Source organism: Acartia tonsa, chromosome 2 (genome assembly GCF_053477335.1).
Source record: "Acartia tonsa isolate MP-2025a chromosome 2, ASM5347733v1, whole genome shotgun sequence".
Classification (NCBI taxonomy): Eukaryota; Metazoa; Arthropoda; class Copepoda; order Calanoida; family Acartiidae; genus Acartia; species Acartia tonsa.
In genome coordinates this window covers 4,486,140-4,507,192 of record NC_137261.1, presented here as the reverse complement: position 1 = coordinate 4,507,192, position 21,053 = coordinate 4,486,140, and the positions used below count along the sequence as shown (strand labels likewise).

The 21,053-nt window shown below is 35.1% G+C and overlaps 2 protein-coding genes across 2 annotated transcripts; one reads left to right on the top strand and one right to left on the bottom strand.

Annotated features, from left to right (window-relative positions):
* The first annotated feature begins 117 nt into the window (after positions 1-117).
* Positions 118-7,411, top strand: LOC145334307 (DBH-like monooxygenase protein 1). The gene is made up of 9 exons (XM_080179719.1): positions 118-479; positions 945-1,096; positions 1,387-1,509; positions 1,886-2,020; positions 2,309-2,428; positions 2,692-3,005; positions 3,415-3,547; positions 4,107-4,225; positions 5,572-7,411. Exons 1-9 carry the CDS (start codon positions 327-329, stop codon positions 6,570-6,572), a joined length of 2,250 nt encoding a protein of 749 aa, XP_080035845.1. The 5' UTR covers positions 118-326; the 3' UTR covers positions 6,573-7,411.
* LOC145312366 (seipin-like) lies at positions 7,324-20,849 on the bottom strand. Its single transcript, XM_080151605.1, has 6 exons — positions 20,844-20,849; positions 20,546-20,605; positions 16,615-16,639; positions 15,990-16,059; positions 10,641-10,707; positions 7,324-7,469 (listed from the first exon to the last, which is right to left on the bottom strand). The coding sequence occupies exons 1-6, from the start codon at positions 20,847-20,849 to the stop codon at positions 7,464-7,466; spliced, it is 234 nt and encodes a 77-aa protein (XP_080007731.1). The 3' UTR covers positions 7,324-7,463.
* Between the last annotated feature and the right edge of the window lie 204 nt (positions 20,850-21,053).

The following is a 21,053-nucleotide window of genomic DNA, read 5'->3' as shown; positions in this document are numbered from 1 at the left end:
TTCCCTCCCTACCCCCTCTTTGCACAAGCCTGTATTGTAACCAAATATCTGTGTGCCTAGGTTGATGAGACGCACGCACATACACACACGCGCGCATACACTTACAAACACAAACATAATTCTGTCTGTTTGATTTGATGTTTAGTAATAGTTTCAGTTTAATTTTATTTTCTAAGATTTTAGATTCATTAAATTGATACTCAAAGAATCTGTAAACAATTCATACACAAAATGTGAAATTTATTGTTAAAAAGTTGTGATTAATTTAAAAGAAACATGGATATAGTTAAAATATAAAAAGTGAAGCATAATTAAAATGCAGCGAAATGAAAGTTATTTTAGTTTTACTGTTACAATGTTTAACAACATTTAGTTCAACTGGGAGTCGACAAAATGAAGAGAAAACGTCGACGAAAGAGAAGCTGCAGCCTAAAAATGTAGAAAAAAAGTTTGTCCATAAGACTATTCTTGATAAACAGGTAGAACATTTTTTTTAAAGCATTGCATTGGGTGAAAAATATAAACTAAAGTGTAAAACAATTGTAGATTGTTGATTTGATTAAATGTTCTCAACCTTACAGAAAAATTATGTATAGAATCGTATTACAGACAATTTTCCACGAAACATATCATAAATTTAATTTTAGTTTTGTTAGGCCATACCTTCGGCCCTGGGGGTTACCAAAACTGGTTTTAATCTCATAATCTTTTTATTATAATATCCGCGAAAACTGTCTATAATACAATGCCTTCCTAGTTAATAAGTACGTTATTTTGCCCTTAGTAGCTTAAGACATAATTCCAAGACATATGAAAATAACAAAACATTAATTGTCTAATTTATATTACATATGATTTACTTAATTTATATTACTTAATTATTTTAATTTTCTACATATCATATTTTAAATATCCTGCAATGCTAACTAATTAAAATATTTCAGAGTGAGTATATGTTGGAATGGTTGCCGCAGGAGCACAATATTACCTTCAGAATAACTGTCAACACCCTGGGCTATGTGGGGCTGGGCTTCTCTCCCTCGGGGGGCATGGATGGCGCGGATATCATCATTGCATGGGTCGATGATAATACAGGAATGTAGAATAGTAACAATCAGTAATATGAATGGATATATAATATACGTGGATATATTGACAGGGAAAAAATTGTCGTCAATTTAGGTTGCTAACATTGACATCACTTATTGGCCAATTAGTTCATCCATGAGGGTGGGATGGAGATGGGGAAAAGAGAGTGTAATTATTTTAGCCAGCTGCGAGCTTCACTTTAGCAGAGTAAATCTGGTGCACATCCATGTAACAATATATCGATTATTCTAAAACTTCCTTATATAACCTATTACTCTATATACATAATAAAACAGGGTTGGCAAAACTGACAGACCGTCACGGGGTGGGCAACCATGCCCCGCTTGTAGATAGGTCCCAGGACGTGGTCCTAGAGTGGGGCAGACAGAATGATACTCATACTGTGATACAATTTACCAGGTAAATTAAACAAAATATTCGCCATAAACTGTTAATTTAAAGCAGGGATCTAAAGGGATAAGACAATAGCCGATAAATTGATTTATAATCCAGACAACTACATGGTCCAAGATTTTCGTTTGTTCATTTTTTAAAGTTAGGTTATGTTATATTGGGTTCTGGATATTCACGCACAGGGTTAAGGTATCCTAGGCATAGACCATGCAGGGTTAAGGTTCCCTCCAGGGGATAGACAAAAGATAAAAAAGTAACCCCCCCCCCCTCTCTTATTTTTTTTTTAAACAATTGGAAACTAGATTATCAGTGCTCAACAGTCACTTTGTGTGAGAGGACAAATTTAAATTTTATGTATTTAATAACCTGTAACTTATTTAAGGCCATGGAAGAGCTGTGATATTAACGACCTAACCCTTGGTAACGACACAGTACGTGTAATCTGGGCATATGGAGCGGAGGATCCACAGGACAACTTCCAGCCACAGTACCACTCTCTCCTCAGGAGGGGGGTCAGGTTAGTTGGTATATATTTTATTTACTAAAAAAGGAACTTGGATAGGTAGTTCTTTCTTTTCCACTAATTCAATAAAAAATGTTATATGTTTCTCATCATTTGTATGGCCCTAAGGACCTCCAAATAGTTTGTCAGAGCCATCTCCAAACAGGTCTAGCCTGGCTGGTCACATGACCTGGACTCTAATATTATCATTATAACAGGTCATTACACCTGGCAGAGCCAACTCCAGACAGGTCTAGCCTGGCTGGTCACATGACCTGGACACTAATATTATTACTATAACAGGTCACTACACCTGGCAGAGCCAGCTCCAGACAGGTCTAGCCTAGATGGTCTCAAAACCTGGGACCTACGAGCGGACAATCTGATGTTACCTGAAGACGACCATACACATTATTGGTGCAGGTATTATAATTCAATCAACAATGTTAAAGTACGAATAGAAAATAAATTGTAAGAAGGTTAGCTAAGTATGCCTATTTACTTGTATTAGTATGACATAAATGCATATTTTGAAAGGATTAGAAAAAAAAAACATATTTGAAACTAGAGTAAATGGTGTATAACATCAAAGGCTAAATATATTTTTTATTTCTGGCAAAAATTTCTACCCATTTCTTTTCGATATCTTGATTTTTTAGCGAATTTTTAATGAAATTTATTTATAGAATCTACCGTGCACCAGACCTAGATCGCAAGCACCACATGGTCGCCCTGGAGCCCATCATACAGCCGGGCAACGAACCCTACGTCCACCACATAGTCCTGTACGAGTGCCATATACCTGCCCATACGGCTGACGATACAGCTGCGGGCGCCACAACAGCGGACTGGTTCCAGCGTCATGTTGATCAGCCCGGCCAGCCGTGCTACAGCCCCAACATGCCTGCTGAGTGGTCCTTCTGTCTGGCTACAAACGCGTGGGCCTGGGCGGTTGGATCGGACGGCGAACGGCTGCCTGAACATACGGGAATGCCTTTAGGTCAGGAATAAAAGAAATAATTAATTGTGCGATAATATTGAATAAAAAAAATTATTTTAGGTATTAAAAAATGGAACGTCTTTTGTTATACAAGTTTTTGAAATTATTTTAAAATAACCGGCTTCTCACCATGACTCTAGGATCAAACTAGTTGAAAAAAATAGGCCAAAATAAATATGATCTGCAGAAAGCTATACTTAAAAGTACGTCCCATTCAGCCATTCATGAGATCTTATGCTTTAGACAATTAGCCTTACTTCTTTATGTTAGAGATAATCTTCTCCAATAATAATAATAAAAAATTCTAGAAAATTTCACCCTAACTTTGCAAGATTTAAATCTGTAATTGTATGATTTCTGTAATCCAATTATAATATTGAATTTCTTATTACTTTTATCCTGTACCCAGGCGAGCAGTGGGGTGGAGCCACGTACTTTATGTTGGAGACTCACTATGACAACCCAGCTATGCACTATCCTCTCAGAGACAGCTCCGGGATCAGAATATATTATACCCCAGAGTTGAGACAATATGATACAGGAAAAGATTTTGTTTCTTACTTTAATGTAATCAGTGAGGAAGGGGACTTTGGACTGTAAATTACACTGTTACCTAAAGTTTAATAAGAAGCACGTTATCTTATTTTATTGACTCTAGGACTTGGAAACTTTTATTGAGTTTTTCTTTGGTTTAAGGCCAAAAATTTGCATCCTCTTAAGGGGAAATTTAGTTCATCATCACTGGGGATGTACACAAATTTATTGTCTATTGTATTATCCCTTAAGATCCCCTGGGTATGATAATATTTATGGAATATACCTGCTAATTAGGTCTGACATTTTGACAATAAAGCTTTAGTTTGGATTGAAGATTGCTTAAGAAATATAAATTGCTACTCTTTCCTATTTGTAACTTACAATTTACCCCAAGTTTGTAATCAAATGACAATTCTAACATGCCTAAATTAGTGATGATTTATGAGTATATAATATGTCCCTAATTTAAAAAAAAGTACCGAAATAGGTATGTCTGTCTACCGCTTAATCTATACCTGCTTAATAGGTAAATTTAAACAATGATAAAAATCTTTGGTCCTCAGGTATGTTACTGGTTGGTAGTGAGGTGAACTTCCTTCAGTTTATACCTCCAGAACAGGATCTGTTCACCAGCCTGGGTCATTGTACCTCGGAGTGTACACAGGCGGGACTTCCTGACTCAGGCATACAATAATATGTAAAAGAATTAAAAGTACCTGCTAGTTTATATAAATCTACAACACATTCTTCCCTGCAAGAATTGGGAAAAATTTTTAAAGGAAGCCTGCAAGAAATACCACGCTTTAACTGCTGAAAGACTGCCACAAGTAGACCAAATACCCAAAATTTGAAGCCTTCAGCTTCTATAACAAAAAAGTTCTAGGCATTTTAAAATGACATTTTATGTACAATGAAAATTTTGAAAGAATTGCAATGCTCAAGTTGAAAACTTTGAAATTAAACTACGTGGCCCAGAAACAAAATTATAAGCTTATTTTTGTCATAAATTTAGATTTCCAGTAACTAATTATATTTTTACAATAAAAATAACCATTTTTATAGTCAAAATCATTAAAAAAATTAAGTTTTACTTGCGTTGTACCGAATGTACTGTAGCCAATCAGAAGGCTGAATCAGCTTAACAACCAATCACAGTTAAGCTTGTATTAGTTTACCCCTTTGTTTCCGCTATGATTTTCGTTTAAAAATGCAATTCAAATCGAATTTTTTTCATTGATTTTGACTATGAAATGTGGTGTTTTTATTGTAAAAATGTAATCAGTTACAGGCAATCTAAATTTCTGACAAAGATAAGGTTATAATTTTGTGTCTAGGCGACGAAATTTAATATTGTTTTTTCTTTTATGAGCATTGGAAATCTTTCAAAAATTCCATTGTACATAAAATGCTATTTTGAAATGCCTAGAACTTTTTTGTTATTGAAGCTGAAGGCTTTAAATTTGGGGTATTGGGTCTTCTTGTGGCAGTCTTTCAGCAGTTAAAGCGTGTTTTTTCTTGCAGGCGTCCTTTAAGCAATTTAAACCAAGAAATCAATTGAACTTATTTATTTTTTGGGGAGGGGAGGAGGGTTAGGTATGTTTTTTTCCAGGGCGGTTTTTGTTTTGATGTAGTAGTTAACCCCATTAAAATAGTTATACGCCTTCCTAAGCTACAGATAGATAGAACACAGACAGACAGATAACGATACATCATCTGAAGTCTATATTGTATACTAGAGGCCTCTAAAGTAGGTAAACACCTTGCTAAGCTACAGAAAGAAAAACAGATGTTACCCTTCCCCAAAATAGTTAGGTATAAACCTTCCAAGAAGCTACATCGTATAGAAGAACCATATCGGTAAAGACAGATATACACATACAGAGCTAGAGAGAGAGAGAGAGAGACGGACATCCTGTTACTTTTATATAAAGATTTTTAGGTAATATTTTGATTAAAGCCCTTTATTGACTTACCTAAACTTAAACCAAATCACATACTTTTACTTATTACCTATTATTGTCAAATTCAGGCATTAAAATAATCTCTGGAGTGCTTCACTCCCATTTAGCGGGCAGAAAAATGCGGCTGCGGCACGTGCGGCGCGGTGTCGAGCTGCCACTCATCCTTGAGGACAACCAGTATGACTTCAACTACCAGGCGAGCCGTGTGCCCGCAACTGAAACTACAGTCTTCCGCGGCGATCAGCTGCTGCTTGAGTGTGGATACTCAACAAAAACCCGTGACCAGCCAACATTTGGCGGGCTGTCAACCCGTGAAGAAATGTGCCTTGCCTTCATACTGTACTACCCTAGGTCTGCTCTGGCGGACTGCAGGTCCCTACCTGCCCTACACACGCTCACGAGCGCCCTTGGCATTCAGGACATATATGGCGAGTCCTTTAAACGCCTAGTAGAGTTCATGCAGGACATCGGTGGTGACGTAAGCGCCGGCAGTCCCGCCGAGTCAACCTTGTCAAATTTGCTCAAAAGTCTGGCCGCGGAAACCGGCCATGAAGTGCCATCAATCCCCAGCCGGTCGGCCAGCAGTGGACCGCTCACCGAGGCCGACATCCTTGCCAAGCCGTTCTACACAGTCGCCGATCCGGAGCCTGAAACACCTGACCCTGCAGGGACCAACTACCGCACCATGATGATGGAGTTGTTGTTGCAGTTGCGGGTTCGAGCCCCAGCCGCCCTGCATAACCGCACAGTGGCCGAAGTGCTGTCAACTATAAACTGGCGGCACCGCGGCGGACAAATTGAGGATATTCTGATGCACGGGGACCACAACAGCCTGTGCCTGGCGCACGGCCGCCACCCGCTGATACCCTACCAGCCGGTCGAATATCCGCAGTTTAAGCCGCTGCCGGATGCGGCCTATGATCCGGTTTGTGCCCAGCAAAAGGATTACGGACGGGGACAAACTTTTCTTCCATTGCTCAATTCTTCTGGTCTTTCAATTAGGTCAAATTATTTTAATTCCTTTATTATATTTATATTTTTCAAGTACCTCTTCTTTTTATATCGATAATTTCAACATAAGATTTCCTTTTTTTCTTTGCAAGAAATTTATAATAGAATCTCAATAATTAACAAATATCATTGGACTAAAATCAAAATAATTTACATTTAAGACTTACATTTGAAAAAGCATTTATTAATATAAATTTTACAAAAATTTCTTTCCTTTTTTATCACTTTACATTGACAGCTTTTGTTTATAAAATATTATTTGACATTATGTAATGTAAAACAAGGATGACAACATCCATAAAAGCGAAGCACTGAAACGGTAGGACAAACGGACATTAACAATTGTATAGTGTCTGAACTGAATAATCAGAATATAAAAGTATAAGAGTGAAGCAAAATTGTAAGTAAATTTGTTGCAAAACTGCTTGATACAGATTAATGTTTGTGGACATACTTACATTTTTAGGACTTGATTATAGAGTTGCTTCGCTTATAAAATTGTTCTTTGTTGTCCCAGGAATCAATATACCAAAAATCAGATCAAACGGATAATTAGATCACATAAAAATTTGTTGTTAAAAAAGTAGAAAAATCAACATGTTTAAAATGGACGTACGGACATTCTGGTAATGATTATAGAGTTGCTACGCTTTCTAAATTGTACCTAACTACTACAGGAATCACCATGCAAAGTTTGAAATCGATAGGACAATTCTAACATGCCTAAATTAACGAATAAAAGCTATCTATCTCGGACGGACGTACGGACGGACCGACCCTAATTATAGAAAAGCTTCGCTTTTAAAAATACATTTATTACATATAGTAATAGACTTAGAGAATATAGTAAAAAAACGTAGTTCAGTTCTTATAGATAAATAAATAAAAAATAATAAACAATATTGTTGTTTTTATTCTTCTTATTTTCTTGCTTCCAAGAATCCGTTAATCACATCTGAAAAAAATATGATATTAGATAATTATAGCATGGTATTGTAGACAGCTTTCCGCAGATATTAAATTAAAAAGTGTAAAATCAATTTTATTAGCCCCGATGGAATGAAGGCACGGTTTAACAAAACTAGTATTAATTTTATTTTAATATTCATGGATAATTGTCTGTAATACGATGATATACACAAATTTTAGAACCGGTTCTAATCCAGTGGATATAAATAGTTTTCGAAGCCATACTGAAAAAGATTATTTTTTTTTATACAGGGATTTGAAGAATGGAAGTTGTTTTCATAGCATAGAGTTAAGTAGGTTAATTTTGAACAGGGCACGGCAGCAGTGCGTCAGTCGCCTGTAAGTCTTAGTTAATTCGTCATATTAAAACTTAAAAAATTAGCTGGATGATTATACCTTTTCCTAAAAAAAAAACATCATTACGGATTTTGTTTATGCATTCAAGCGAGTTAAAAATTAAGGTTGGGGCACTGCTGCCGAGACCTGTTGAAAAGTCTTTTTACATTCGTGTTAGAAATTATTATTCTATGTTCTCTAAAACAGCCATCCAATGATGTTATACAACTATTACAACAAATTTGTTTACGTTATGAAAACAACGTTTCAAAAATAGAAAGGCGTAATTTAAAAGTGCTTTAAAATGCTAAGTTACAAGTTAAAAATGATAGTCTGTCTAAAACGACACAACCCAATCTTTCCCGATTTTGTATAAATTTTACGGAACACGATTCCAGTGACGTCATATTTTTCTTTCCCGAAAAAGTGAAGGGGGGAAGAAAATCTCTTCAAAAGAGATGGGGAAAACCCCCTTTTCTCCCATCTCTTTTTTCTTCCCCCCTTCCCTTTTTCGGGAAAGAAAAATATGACGTCACTGGAATCGTGTTCCGTAAAAATTATACAAAATCGGGAAAGATTGGGTTGTGTCGTCTAAAACACATTTATAATAATAGGATGGTTTTATTCCTAAAAGTAATATGTCCTCTATTCCTGAAAATTATTTGTGAATGTGAAAATAATATTATTTCTATGAATATAGTTATATTGTTAGGCGTAAAAAGATACATTATATCTTATTGTTCCAATATAATTTACTAGCGGCTACGCCCCCTAGAGGCCTCCTTGGGAACTTAAGGAGGGTATAACCCAATTTGATAATTTGATATATTTTTTAACCACCCCCCCCCTGCTGATTATTTTCTCCTGCTAAAAAAATCCCTTTCAGTTTACTTTTAACATCCAACTAAACTCAAGGTTGATCATATTATTTTCTTCTTTTTTTAGCAACATTTTCTGCCTTTATAGTTCTACAAATTTCTTTATTTTTACCTATCTTTTAATATGTAAATTAAATTAATATGATTTATGTCATTTAGACTGAAGAGGGTGCAATGTCCACCGAAATATATTTCAATAAATAGCTGGGAAGTATCAAAGACTTTTTCACTCAGTGAATTTATCATATACTTATACCAAGTCGAGGTTTTATAATTGTAATGTTATAAAGTGTAGCCTCCTTCTTGGATATAATTGTCAAGTTTTATCACTGTGATATTTCCTTGCCTATTGGAAAAACATTCCCACATTATTATTTTAGATTTTAAAAGATAGAGTAAAAAAAAATTGTTTGGAGGAAGAGTGCCCACATTTTTATTTTTAGAAAAAAATTTAATTTTTTTTTGGGGGGGGGGGATTTTATTCTTTGGGCGATTTCTCTTGTGGGGGTGTTGGTACCCTCCCCCAAAATAGTTATAAACCTTCCCGGGATCTATGAGAAGGTACTCTGTTAAGGAGAACCGATCGGTTCAGCGGTTAGCGAGATCCTTCGGTACAAACACACAGACAAACATACAGACATCCTGTTACTTTAGTATAAGGATACATCAACTGAGACTTCTACTCCAGGGAGGGGACATTGGACTGTAAACTACATTGGTACCCAAAGTTTTATGGCCACAACGCTCTAAGACTGTGGGTACTTTTTTGAATTTTGATAGGGGTTCCAGGGCAAACGCAGGAGTCCCAAACATCGGAGTGGACAAACGCAGGAGTGTTAAAATATTGATTTAATTAGGTATTTCTATACAGGTTAGGTTAGGTTAAGATATGAATATACAAATAAGCCCCCCGCAGGGGTTAGGCATTTAAAAAACCTAAGAAATGGTTTAAAATAGGTTAGGTTAGGTCAAGTATCCCCTCCTGCGTTTGTCCACTCCGACGTTTGAGACTTCTGCGTTTGTCGTAGGACCTTGATAGGTTGGTTGCAAACTAGTATATTCCATACTTTTCAATTTAAATCCTAAATTATAAAAGAGGTAATTTTGTTAATCATCATTGGGATGTGTATCTAAAATACAAAGTAGAACGATGTATGTCTGTTTGTTTGTGTGTTTGTTTGTCTGTTTGTTTGTAGCGAAGGATCTCGCTAACCGCTGAACCGATCGGGTTCTCCTTTACAGGGTAGCTTCTCATAGTTCCCGGGAAGGTTTATAACTGTTTTCTTGGGGGGTGGGACACCCCCAACCCTCCCAATAATGAAAAATAATCCCCCCAAAAAAATTTTTTATTTCTTATTTTAAATCTAAAATACGAAAATTGGTTTGATCAAACCTCTTGGGGCAAAGCCCCTAGAGGCTAGGGGCGAATCCACTAGTATTATAAATAGTAGCTAGAAATAACTTCTGGGTATTAACAATAAATTAGGGGGCGGGGGATTATGTGTGTTAGGGTGGGTCGATTTTGGACATTTTTATCTGAGAACAAAGTGGGAATCTGCAAATGATTTTTATAAGTAGAATACACCTGTGGATGATTTAAAGTTTTTCTAAAGTCTTAAAACCGCTGACGACCAGATAAAAATGTCCAAAATCGACCCACCCTAATGTGTATGGTAATTCGGATGATCATTTAAATAATAAAAGTGGGTGGGTAGTCAGTACGTCCACAAATTTGTTTTTCTTTCAAAATAAGAAAAGAAAACTCGAACTAAATTTTATAAGGGGGTGGAGGGGTTAATGATATTTTTATTGATGACTTACTTATCTTCTCTTTTGGGACAGTACTTATTCTCACACTAAATAACCTATTACCTGCTAGTGGCCAATAATAAGCCGTATACGAGATCTTATTGAACTTCCAACTACTTGACTGTTCAACTTACCTTTGACGGTGCTATTATTGCCGAGAATGAGATTAGAAATATAACTGACATCACCATCATATTTGCACTAAAAACAATAATAGTTATTTATCGTATTATAGACAGCTTTCTGCGGATATTAAAATGAAAACTTGTAAGATTAAAACCAGTCTTGTTAGCCCAGAGTGGTTAACAAAACTGGTAGTAAATTTATTATTTTTATTTTAATGTTAGTGGCAAATTGTCTGTAATACGATGATATAGAAATATATATATTTTGGTATTGCTGAGATGCGGTTCTAATCTTGTAGATATTAATTGGTTTCGAAACCATCTATAATACAAAGTAGAACGATGTCTGTCTGTTTGTTTGTCTGTCTGTCTGTTTGTTTGTAGCGAAGGATCTCGCTAACCGCTGAACCGCTTTACAGGGTAGCTTCTCATAGGTCCCGGGAAGGTTTATAACTATTTTCTTGGGGGTGGGACACCCCCAACCCCCAAAAAAATAAAAATAACCCCCCCCCAAAAAAAAATATTTCTTCCCCCCCCCCACAAATTTTTAAAAAAATTTCCTTTAAATCTAAAATACGAAAAATTGGTTTGATCAAACCTCTTGAGGCAAAGCGCCTATAGGCTAGGGACGAAACCGCTAGTAATGTAAATTCCACTGGACAAAGCAAATTCATACTTCAAACGAACATTGAAATTAATATTATGTAAAATCTCTGTTTTGTTGTCTCTGGCCTTAGGCACCTTGGGAAGGCACCGTCAATGAAATATATCTTTGAAGTTTTAATTCAACTATCCTAATACAATGAACGATAAATTATTCCACACTTCTTAATGTGAAAAATGCTTTGCCCCAAGAGATTTGATTAACCTAATTTTTCGCATTTTAGATTTAAATGAATAACTTATAAAAAAAAAAAAATTGGGGGGGGGGGTTGAGTATTTTTCATTTTTTGTGAGGCGGGAGGGCCCATCCCCCCCCAAAATAGTTACAAACCTTCCCTGGACCTTTGAGAAGCTACCCTGTACGGGAGAATCCGATCGGTTGAGCGGTTAGCGATATCCTTCGGTACAAACAGACAGACAGATATCGTTCTACTTTGTATTATAGATTATTAAGTGAGAAAAATGGTGTATATAAAGAACTGACAGTTTGTATTGGAGGTAGATAAATTTTGACCATTCAAGATTTTAAAGTTAGTATTTCCTGATATACTACGAAGGAAAAATTCTAAAAACTAAAGAGACTAAAACTTTAAAAGTTAAATTGTAAAACAAGAATGAAAGTGTTCGAAAGTATAAAGTAGAAAATCACAATACTATCAAATTCCACTCAGTCTAAGTTACATTGCAAAAAAACGCAAGTAATACTTTAAAATTAATTTATGAATTTTACTCTTTATTAAACAAGTATTGCAACATCCATAGGTCACGAAGTAAATTAAGTAATTATTTTAAATTAATCCATACAAATAAATTAGATACATTTAAATATATGTTCTATGTTTTAAGTTAATTCAGTATTCTTGATCGACGAACCCCAAACTGTCCCACTTTGAGAAAGACGATTCCAGTGACGTCATATACGTTTCGGGAAAGAAAAAGGGAAGGGGGGAAGAAAATCTACTCAAAAGAGATGGGAGAAAAGGGAAGAGATTTTCTTCCCCCCTTCCCTAAACGTATATGACGTCACTGGAATCGTCTTTCTCAAAGTGGGACAGTTTGGGGTTCGTCTTCTTGATCTAATGTAAGCCTAATAATTTCAAATTTTCCTTTGACAGACGGATAAAGTAAATTATATAGTGGAAGCACATTGGTATTGGCATAACAAAAATCAGCCCTGTATCTTAAACAGCAGCCGAGAAATTGACGTTTCCCCCATTCAGACTGACGGAGATTTAGAATTATAGAGTAGTTACTCCACTAAAACAAGGATGACAACATCCATAAAAGCGAAGCACTGGAACAGTAGGACAAACGGACATTAATACTTGTATAGTGTCTAAACTGAATAATCAGAATATAAAAGTATGAGTCGAAGCAAAATAATAAGTAAATCTGTTGAAAAACTGCTTGATACAGGATAATTTTTATGGACATACTTACATTTTTAGGACTTGATTATAGAGTTGCTTCGCTTATAATATTGTTTTTAGTTGTCCCAGGAATCAATATACCAAAAATCAGATCAAACGGATAATTAGATCACATAAAAATTTGTTGTTAAAAAAGTAGAAAAATCAACATGTTTAAAATGGACATACGGACATTCTGGTAATTATTATAGAGTTGCTACGCTTTCTAAATTGTACCTAACTACTGCAGGAATAATCAAGCAAAGTTTGAAATTGATAGGACAATTCTAACATGCCTAAATTAACGGACGGACGGACGGACCGACCCTAATTATAGAAAAGCTTCGCTTTTAAAAAAGATTAATCCCTTTAGAGTTTGTAGAATGTTTGTTCTTTGTTTCTTGGAATAGTAACTTCAAACTTTTATCTATTCTATAGAAACAAAAACATTATTCCAAACAGTTCTAAATGGACCACAGATAACCCGCGGCCGAGGCTCAACACGTAGCGCAATCGCTGGTTGTCAGGAAGGTGATAGGTTCTAATCTCGGTCCGACACCGCTTTATAGTTAACTAAAGACGTTAAAAATGGTTCCCACTGCTGCCATGTCAGATGCGCGACGTAAATAGTTAGAGAGGGAGGAATGCCTTGGCCCGAAACAGGCGCAACTCGTTACCATGCACAGTTAGGACTTCTCAGACAAAGGTCGTGCATCTCAGAGAGTTGGTTGTCTGATGGGCGAATGGACGCTTAAACGCTTTAAAACGCAATCATAAGAAGAGTATGTTGCAAAGTGCGTGGAGAGGTCTAATACCCGAATCGACACCAAGCCCCCAATAGGTCTAGAGTCTTAACTCTTAAATAGACCACTGATTCCTCTGATGGTAAATTTAGTAATGTCAGAATCGCCCCGGCGATTTCAAATCTTTAATGGGTAACTGTAAAGTGTTTCAACTCTATAATCGTCACTGCATTAGGCTTCGTGAAGTTATAATCACTTTTGACACCACTTCTATTAGATTCATTTGCTCTATTAACTTGATTATTGAAATGGCGATTCCTAGCACAACTTGAAAAAAAATGGTTTAATCCTAGAATCAATACTTGCCAGCCGCGACTGAAAATAAAATCAAAACCTTTTTTAAAAAAGAGGGATTGTCATATTTGGGTCAGGATTAGATTTCCAGCAATCTATATTAAACATCCTGCAATTTTGTGTGTTCGTTTGTGAGAATGTCTGATTTGTTGAACTTTGCCTTTATGAATGTGGTCATCCTTGTTTAATTTCAAAGAAGAAAGGTTTGTGTTACTTTATTTAGGTAAAGTTAGTAACTAAATCATACAAAAAGTTATAAAAAAGATAGGGGGGGGGGGGTTAGGCAAGTGTGTTACTTTGCTTCAAGATTGATTATACTGAAATCGAAACAAAAGTTAAATGTAAATCTATAATACACTAAGAGAATGCTGTCAGTCCCTTAATATCTCATTCACCTATGAACCTATAATTAGGGGCGACGGGGAGTTTCAATACTTTTCTCAAAAAGTCCAAAAGTAAAAGCTAAACCTAATCTAATCAGCAGTTTCCGATATCTTAGTGTTTATAACTCTATTGTTACACTTTTGTAAAAAAATGTATTTCATTCAGATTCCAAATAAAAAGGAAAGATTAGAAAGTTCCATTAAATTGTTTCTTTTCTATTCCATCATTCTTCACAAATCAAGGTTACACAATTCAAAGAAAATTACATTAATTCTAAGGTAAAACAAAAATAACTTATTTTTAAATAGTTAGGTATGTATCGCATTGTATTATAGAAAGCAATCCACGAATATTAAAATAAAAAATTATAAGATTTTATTATTTTTTATTTTATATTCGTAGAAAATTGTTAGAAAAGCTTAAGTTTAAAATTTGAAGTATCTTAGTCTTAAAATTGCGGTCACAGGAGCCTTTTAAAGATTTCTGGAGACCTGGAGGGTCATACCTACCTGGAACCTGATATTGACTTGAACACCAATATATCATATGGGGATGTACTAATATATAATTCTTTAGTATTATAGTAACATAAAATGCTTTGTTTAAGTCAAAAAATATTTTTGCTTTTTAACTGGATGACCATGACAGGTTGCGCCCGCCAGGATGAAGATATTCAAAAAATTCTAACTCTCAGTTATGTGTAATACCCATATTTAAAAAGTCACTCATCCTCCTCCCGACCGTTAATGGTTATTAAACATTACAAATACCATACACACAAAATATTAATCAACCACAAACAAATATTTTATAGTGTCGTAAATATTTTCTGTGCACTTCGCGCACCCCCAAAGCAAATTCCTGTGCATGCGACTGAAGTACATGGCTTGTAAATTACTAATCTGGGGAAATAATAAAGAGAAAATTAATATTTTATTGATGTGCCATTTTCACATCATCTTCTTGCGCAAATAATTATTTTGCAAAAAAAAATATGTGGTGTAGCAGATTCGTTTGTGACATTTTTAATTATCAAATCTCATTATTTCTTAAATAAACACATTATGTTATTATAGAAAAATATTATTATTTTTTGATAATGAATGATTTTTAGGCAAATCTTTACTAAGCGTTGAGGTTTGTCCTTAAATGTCCTTTTGTTTGATTTTTTGGCTTGACAACATAATCTAATAAAATAGGCAAGCTTGTGAAGTTTTTAATTGTAAAAGTTTGTAGCCATAGATGGTCTAGAAAACTATGATATGTGTAAATGTTGAAAAATTGCTAAAATGCAGAATAATTTATTTTAATTTACTTACATTTTTAGATGTATAGAAATGCTACGCTCATAATTGTACTTCTTAAGGTTATCAAATATTTAGTATAAAAAATCTCCAGGTTCAAAACGGAACAGCTCTAAATGCTGTTCCAGGTAGTAATGCTGAGATATTTTATAGCAAAATCTATTTGATATACAGGTCCAGCTAGACCAGAAATAGACAGACAGGTACACACACACACACACACACACACACACACACACACACACACACACAATATATGACCAGATATGATGGGATACTTGCTGTTGATATAACCAAATACCTTGTTCTAGCTAGACCAGAAATAGACAGACAGGTACACACACACGCACACACACATACACACATACACAAAATACCTTATTTCAGCTAGACCAGATATGATGGGATACTTGCTGTTGATATAACCAAATACCTTGTTCTAGCTAGACCAGAAATAGACAGACAGGTACACACACACACACACACACACACACAAAATACCTTATTCCAGCTAGACCAGATATGATGGGATACTTGCTGTTGATATAACCAAATCCATTCAGGTCACTCTCTGAAAAATAAAAAAAAACATTCAATACTCAACAATATCTAATTCTAGAGGTATAAATAAAATTCCCAGGATGATTTTATACGGACTTTCTTGCATTTTGAGACTAGATTATAGAGATGCTTGTCACGTTACATAGTGCCGTCCGAGAATTAATTATTCCCAAAATGAAAGATGCTTTAATAACGGACCATCTCTAATATGATACTTCTGTAATTAACAAATCTATTAAACCCTCATTCTGAATGTTTTTAAAGTAATATTCACAAAAAGCATATCAAATCAATCGGTATAGTATTACATGGATGTTGCACCAGATTTTCATGTAATCTGCTGCTAACAGTTGGCTAAAATAAAAATACCCCCCATTCATCCCCTGAAACCCCATCCCCTCCCCTCCTACTGGTTGAACGAACTGATCAATAAATTAGGTCCATAATAGCAAACTAAATTGACGACAATTTTTCTCCTGTAAATATATCCACATATATCCTATATCCATTATCAAATCTCTTCCACCTGAATTTTAGAGTAGCTTTGTTGTTAGAAAACTGTTACCTAGGTTTAGATGTACAGAATGAACCTAAAAATAAGAACAGGTATAATGATATACTTAAACAAATATTAAGCCTAGGGTGACGAAAGATTCCAAAAAGAGAAAGATAAAACTGCTAAATGAAAAAAGTGTTATCTTTTCTATGTATAATCCTTATACTAAAGTAACCGAAGGATCTCGCTAACCGCTGAACCGATCAGGTTCTCCTTTACAGGTAATGGGAAGGTTTATAACTATTTTGGGGAAAGGTACCACCACCCTCCCAAGAGAAATCGCCCATAGAAAATATTCCCCCCCCCCAAAAAAAAAAAAATTAGATTTAATTTTTTTAGCTGAAACCAAAATAAATAAAATCTAAAAAAATAGTTATCAAATTTAACTCCCCCCGCTTCAAGTGCCCCTAGAAGCCTCTAGGGGCATAGCTTTATAAAAGACTGTTCTATCTGTTTTTATTATTTTATTTTGTTCCTAAATGTAGAAGATGATAAAATTCCCTTTACAGATTATGACGTCACACGATAGAATAGCCAATGAGAGTCCAGTATAAAATTTATGCTGGCCTCTCATTGGCTATTCTATCGTATGGCGTCATAATCTGTGGAGGGACTTTTATTATCTTCCTAAATGGATGTCCATGTCCTGTAAATGTAAAGATCGTGCTTATTTTCTTAATGTAGAGTAAATTAACAGATGGACACAATAAAATATATTTAATGTTTCTTTATATTTAATATTTATAGTAGCGACCACTTTTACTACACATGAACTACTAATTTTCAACATTTACAAAAAAAATCCCTCCCCTGTCGCGTAGGTTCGAACCAGCAACATACAGGTCAGGTATTCAACATTCTTTGAAAGGGCTATGAGGGACACCAAAGTTTTTATGCCAAAAAAAATATAGGGGGACAATATTTAATTTTTTTGTAATAATTGTTTAATTCTTATGTGGATAACAGTGGCGCTCAGATCTCCAGTACACAGGTCTCCTTAACAAAACCTTAGATTAAAAAAAATCTCCAAAGAAACGGACAACGGGGCCTTTAAATAGGGTACAGTGGTGGTCAGAATCCGTTGGAGATTAAATCTTAGCTGCTCCTTCTTGCCAGATATTGCAATTTGAAGTTTTGTGGTAAAAATGCCTAAAATTACAAGAATTTCAAGGATATATGCATAAGTGAACACCTTAATTCATCAAATAAAAAGGGTGAGTTTAACATTTGAGGAGTTTATATGTCTCTGCATATGTAAACTACACAGTCCCTCCCCATTTAGAAAATTTTAATACTTGAAAGAAATTATTTAATGAAATTTATTAATTTATTGTCCAGTTTACAACTTTAAGCTAGAGGCTGTTACCCTGTAACCAGTAGAGATATTTTCATTCAAAGTTTACATATACCTTAAGTAAATTTTTAAAATACTCTCAACACCCCCCACCCCCTTCAACCTCCCCTTGCAACCCATAAATTTTAAGGGAAAGGGGTTGGGCAAAGTAATAGTATTATGTTTTACTCAAAACTACTTGAAGTATTGTGAGAAAAAATTATATGTAAGATTCTGAGGCCCAAAGTTTCTGGAAATATTGTTGACTACCCCCCATCCCCCCCCTCCTAATGAAATCTAATTAAAAGGCGGTGGAGAGGCAGTTGAGTTCTTTAGATATCATTAAAGAAATATATAAGCTTTAGTACTTAAACTTTAGTAGGCATCAAAATCTCTTATAAATATTGTTGCACCCAACCCCCTCCCCAATGGAAAATACTCGGTAATATCCTCTTAGAAATTTTTTTTCAATTTTGAAAATTCAGTACACTGAATTTTATAAACTTTGGATTTAAGCTTTTTTAGGATACTTGTTACTTTTACAAATATTTCTGAATCCCCCCCCCCCCCCCCTCCATCTGTTGGTAATAGTGGCTAGTGGCATAGGTAAAAAATATTGTATATTATTTAGAAACCTATGGAGATATTCAGGGTTAATATTTTAACTTATATAGGCCCATATTTACTTTTATAAATATCTATTCTAACTACAACCCTCCCAATCTAATACACTTATTTTGCTGCATAATCTCCTCCAACCTATTGGACTAATAAAAGAAATATTGTCAACCCATTGCTCCTTCCCCAAACATTGAATAGGTAATACATATAAAGCAATTTGGAAATCTAAAAGCTTTATTCCAAAGTTTGCTTCTTATTGCTATAGTGGTTCCTGAGAACAACACAGGTGGTGAGGTTGTAAGGAGGGTACCTGGAGGGGGAGGGCAATCAATATTTTAATATTTTTTTTATGGGGGCAGAGGAAATTGAGCAGCAATATAATTTTTCTGGATTGGGTTGGTTCAGGTTGGGGAATGGTCAGCAATATTTGTTCAATTATGAAGTAATTATGGACCTACTAAAGTTTAAATCCAAAAGCCCTCTATATCTTAAGTAATCTCAAAGTAAATCACAAGGGTATTGCTGTACTCCCTTCTATTACTTAATTGGAGGAAGGGGGGGGGGAGATTGTAAAGCAATAGGGAGGGAAAGGGAGGTTGGAGGGAGGTTTCAGCAAAATTTGTAAAAGTTACTTTTAACTTACCAAAGCATATCTCAAAGGTTTGCTTTGCTGCTATAATTCTAGTGGTTTCTTAGTAACACACCATAGTATTGCCCTGTTAACTGCAATTCCCCCCCCCCCCTTTCTATCTTTACAAAATGTTATGTTTTTGATTTATAAGGGGAGGGGAAGAGGTCAGCAATATTTGTAAAACGGCTTTGGGTCCCACACCAATACAAATCCAAAAGCTTAAATCTCTAATAGTTTCTTAAAACACATTGGAATGATATTCTGCCAACCCTCCCCCCTTCCCCCAATTATGTTAGGACATGGGGGGGAGAAGGTTGTAAACATAATTTCTACAAAATTTTGGCCTAAAAACCTTACATAAAAATTTTCCCACTATACTTCAATTAGTGTTTGAGAAACACATAATAGTATTACTATGCTCCCCCCTCCCCTCCACCCTAAAATTGGAAGGTTGTGAGAGTATGGGGGGGGGGCAGTATTACTAAAAGTAACTTGGGTCATATGTAAACAGCCTTTAGGATCAAGTTGTAAATTGGGAAAACCTCTTTAAACTTATAGCACCTTATTTGTTACTCTTATTGGAGTTAAAAACATCACTTATAGTAGTAAAAATTGATCTAAATAAGGATGAAGTGTTTAGTTTACATATGAAGAGATATCTAAACTCCTCAAATGTTAAACTTACCCTTTTTATTTGATGAATTAAGGTGTTCACTTTTGCATATATCCTTGGAATTCTTGTAATTTTAGGAATTTTTACCACAAAACTTCAAATTGCAATATCTGGCAAGAAGGAGCAGCTAAGATTTAATCTCCAACGGATTCTGACCACCACTGTACCCTATTTTAAGGCCCCGTTGTCCGTTTCTTTGGAGATTTTTTTAAATCTAAGGTTTTGTTAAGGAGACCTGTGAGTATAGAAATAGTTGTTTAACCCCCAGAGCTGGAACCAAAAATATCTGCTGTGATTAGATGGCTCAGCTATTTACAAGATCTTAACGAACACATATTCCTCCATATCTACAAACATGCAAACACGCACAGGACGAAGCCCAATCTGCAGCACTATTGTACCATTTTTGATTCCTGTTACGTCATAAAAATGAGGGAGATGAGAGGAGAAGCGGGAAAGAAAATCCATAAAAAAGAGAATCCCTCATTTGTATGACGTAACAGGAATCAGAATTGTTTTAGGTAGAAAAAAAATATATTATCCAAAATAACACTTTTCAATGGACAATTATTATACAATGTTTATAGTCCAAACCTCCTAAGACAAGGAATAACTTTCACACCCTTCAATGCTCATCCCTTCTGTCAAATCTCTGTACACGTACCATAATTAGAATACTTACCATAAGATGTTTTGACTGTATTTCAACAGAAATCTCTTTTGTTGAATCATAATTTAACTCCTAAAATAGGATACTTACATTCATTTATTTCCCAATTTCAGAAAAGTTTTTACGTCAGGGTAACTAGATAAAGTTTACCAAAAATCAGACATATGACGTCATGAAAATGAGGGAGATTAGAGGAGAAGTGGGCAAGAAAACCCCTAAAAAAAAGATTGATAATCCCTCATTTTTATGACGTCACATGGGTGATTTTCTCAGGTAGGGGGTTTTTCATCCCACCGCCAACAACCTAAACCTTCATTATCCCATTTAAACCTTCCTTAGAAATTGTGGAAGGATCGTTTCAGCCATTTAGATCTTAGTGGACATACAGACAGACATGAGCAGATATAACTTAGATATTCAGTCGTTTGGAATCTAGTAGCCTTTAAAGATTAAAGATATTTTAAGATAATCGATCCCAGGTTATTTTACCATGAACTGCACTAGATCCAAATTATAACTA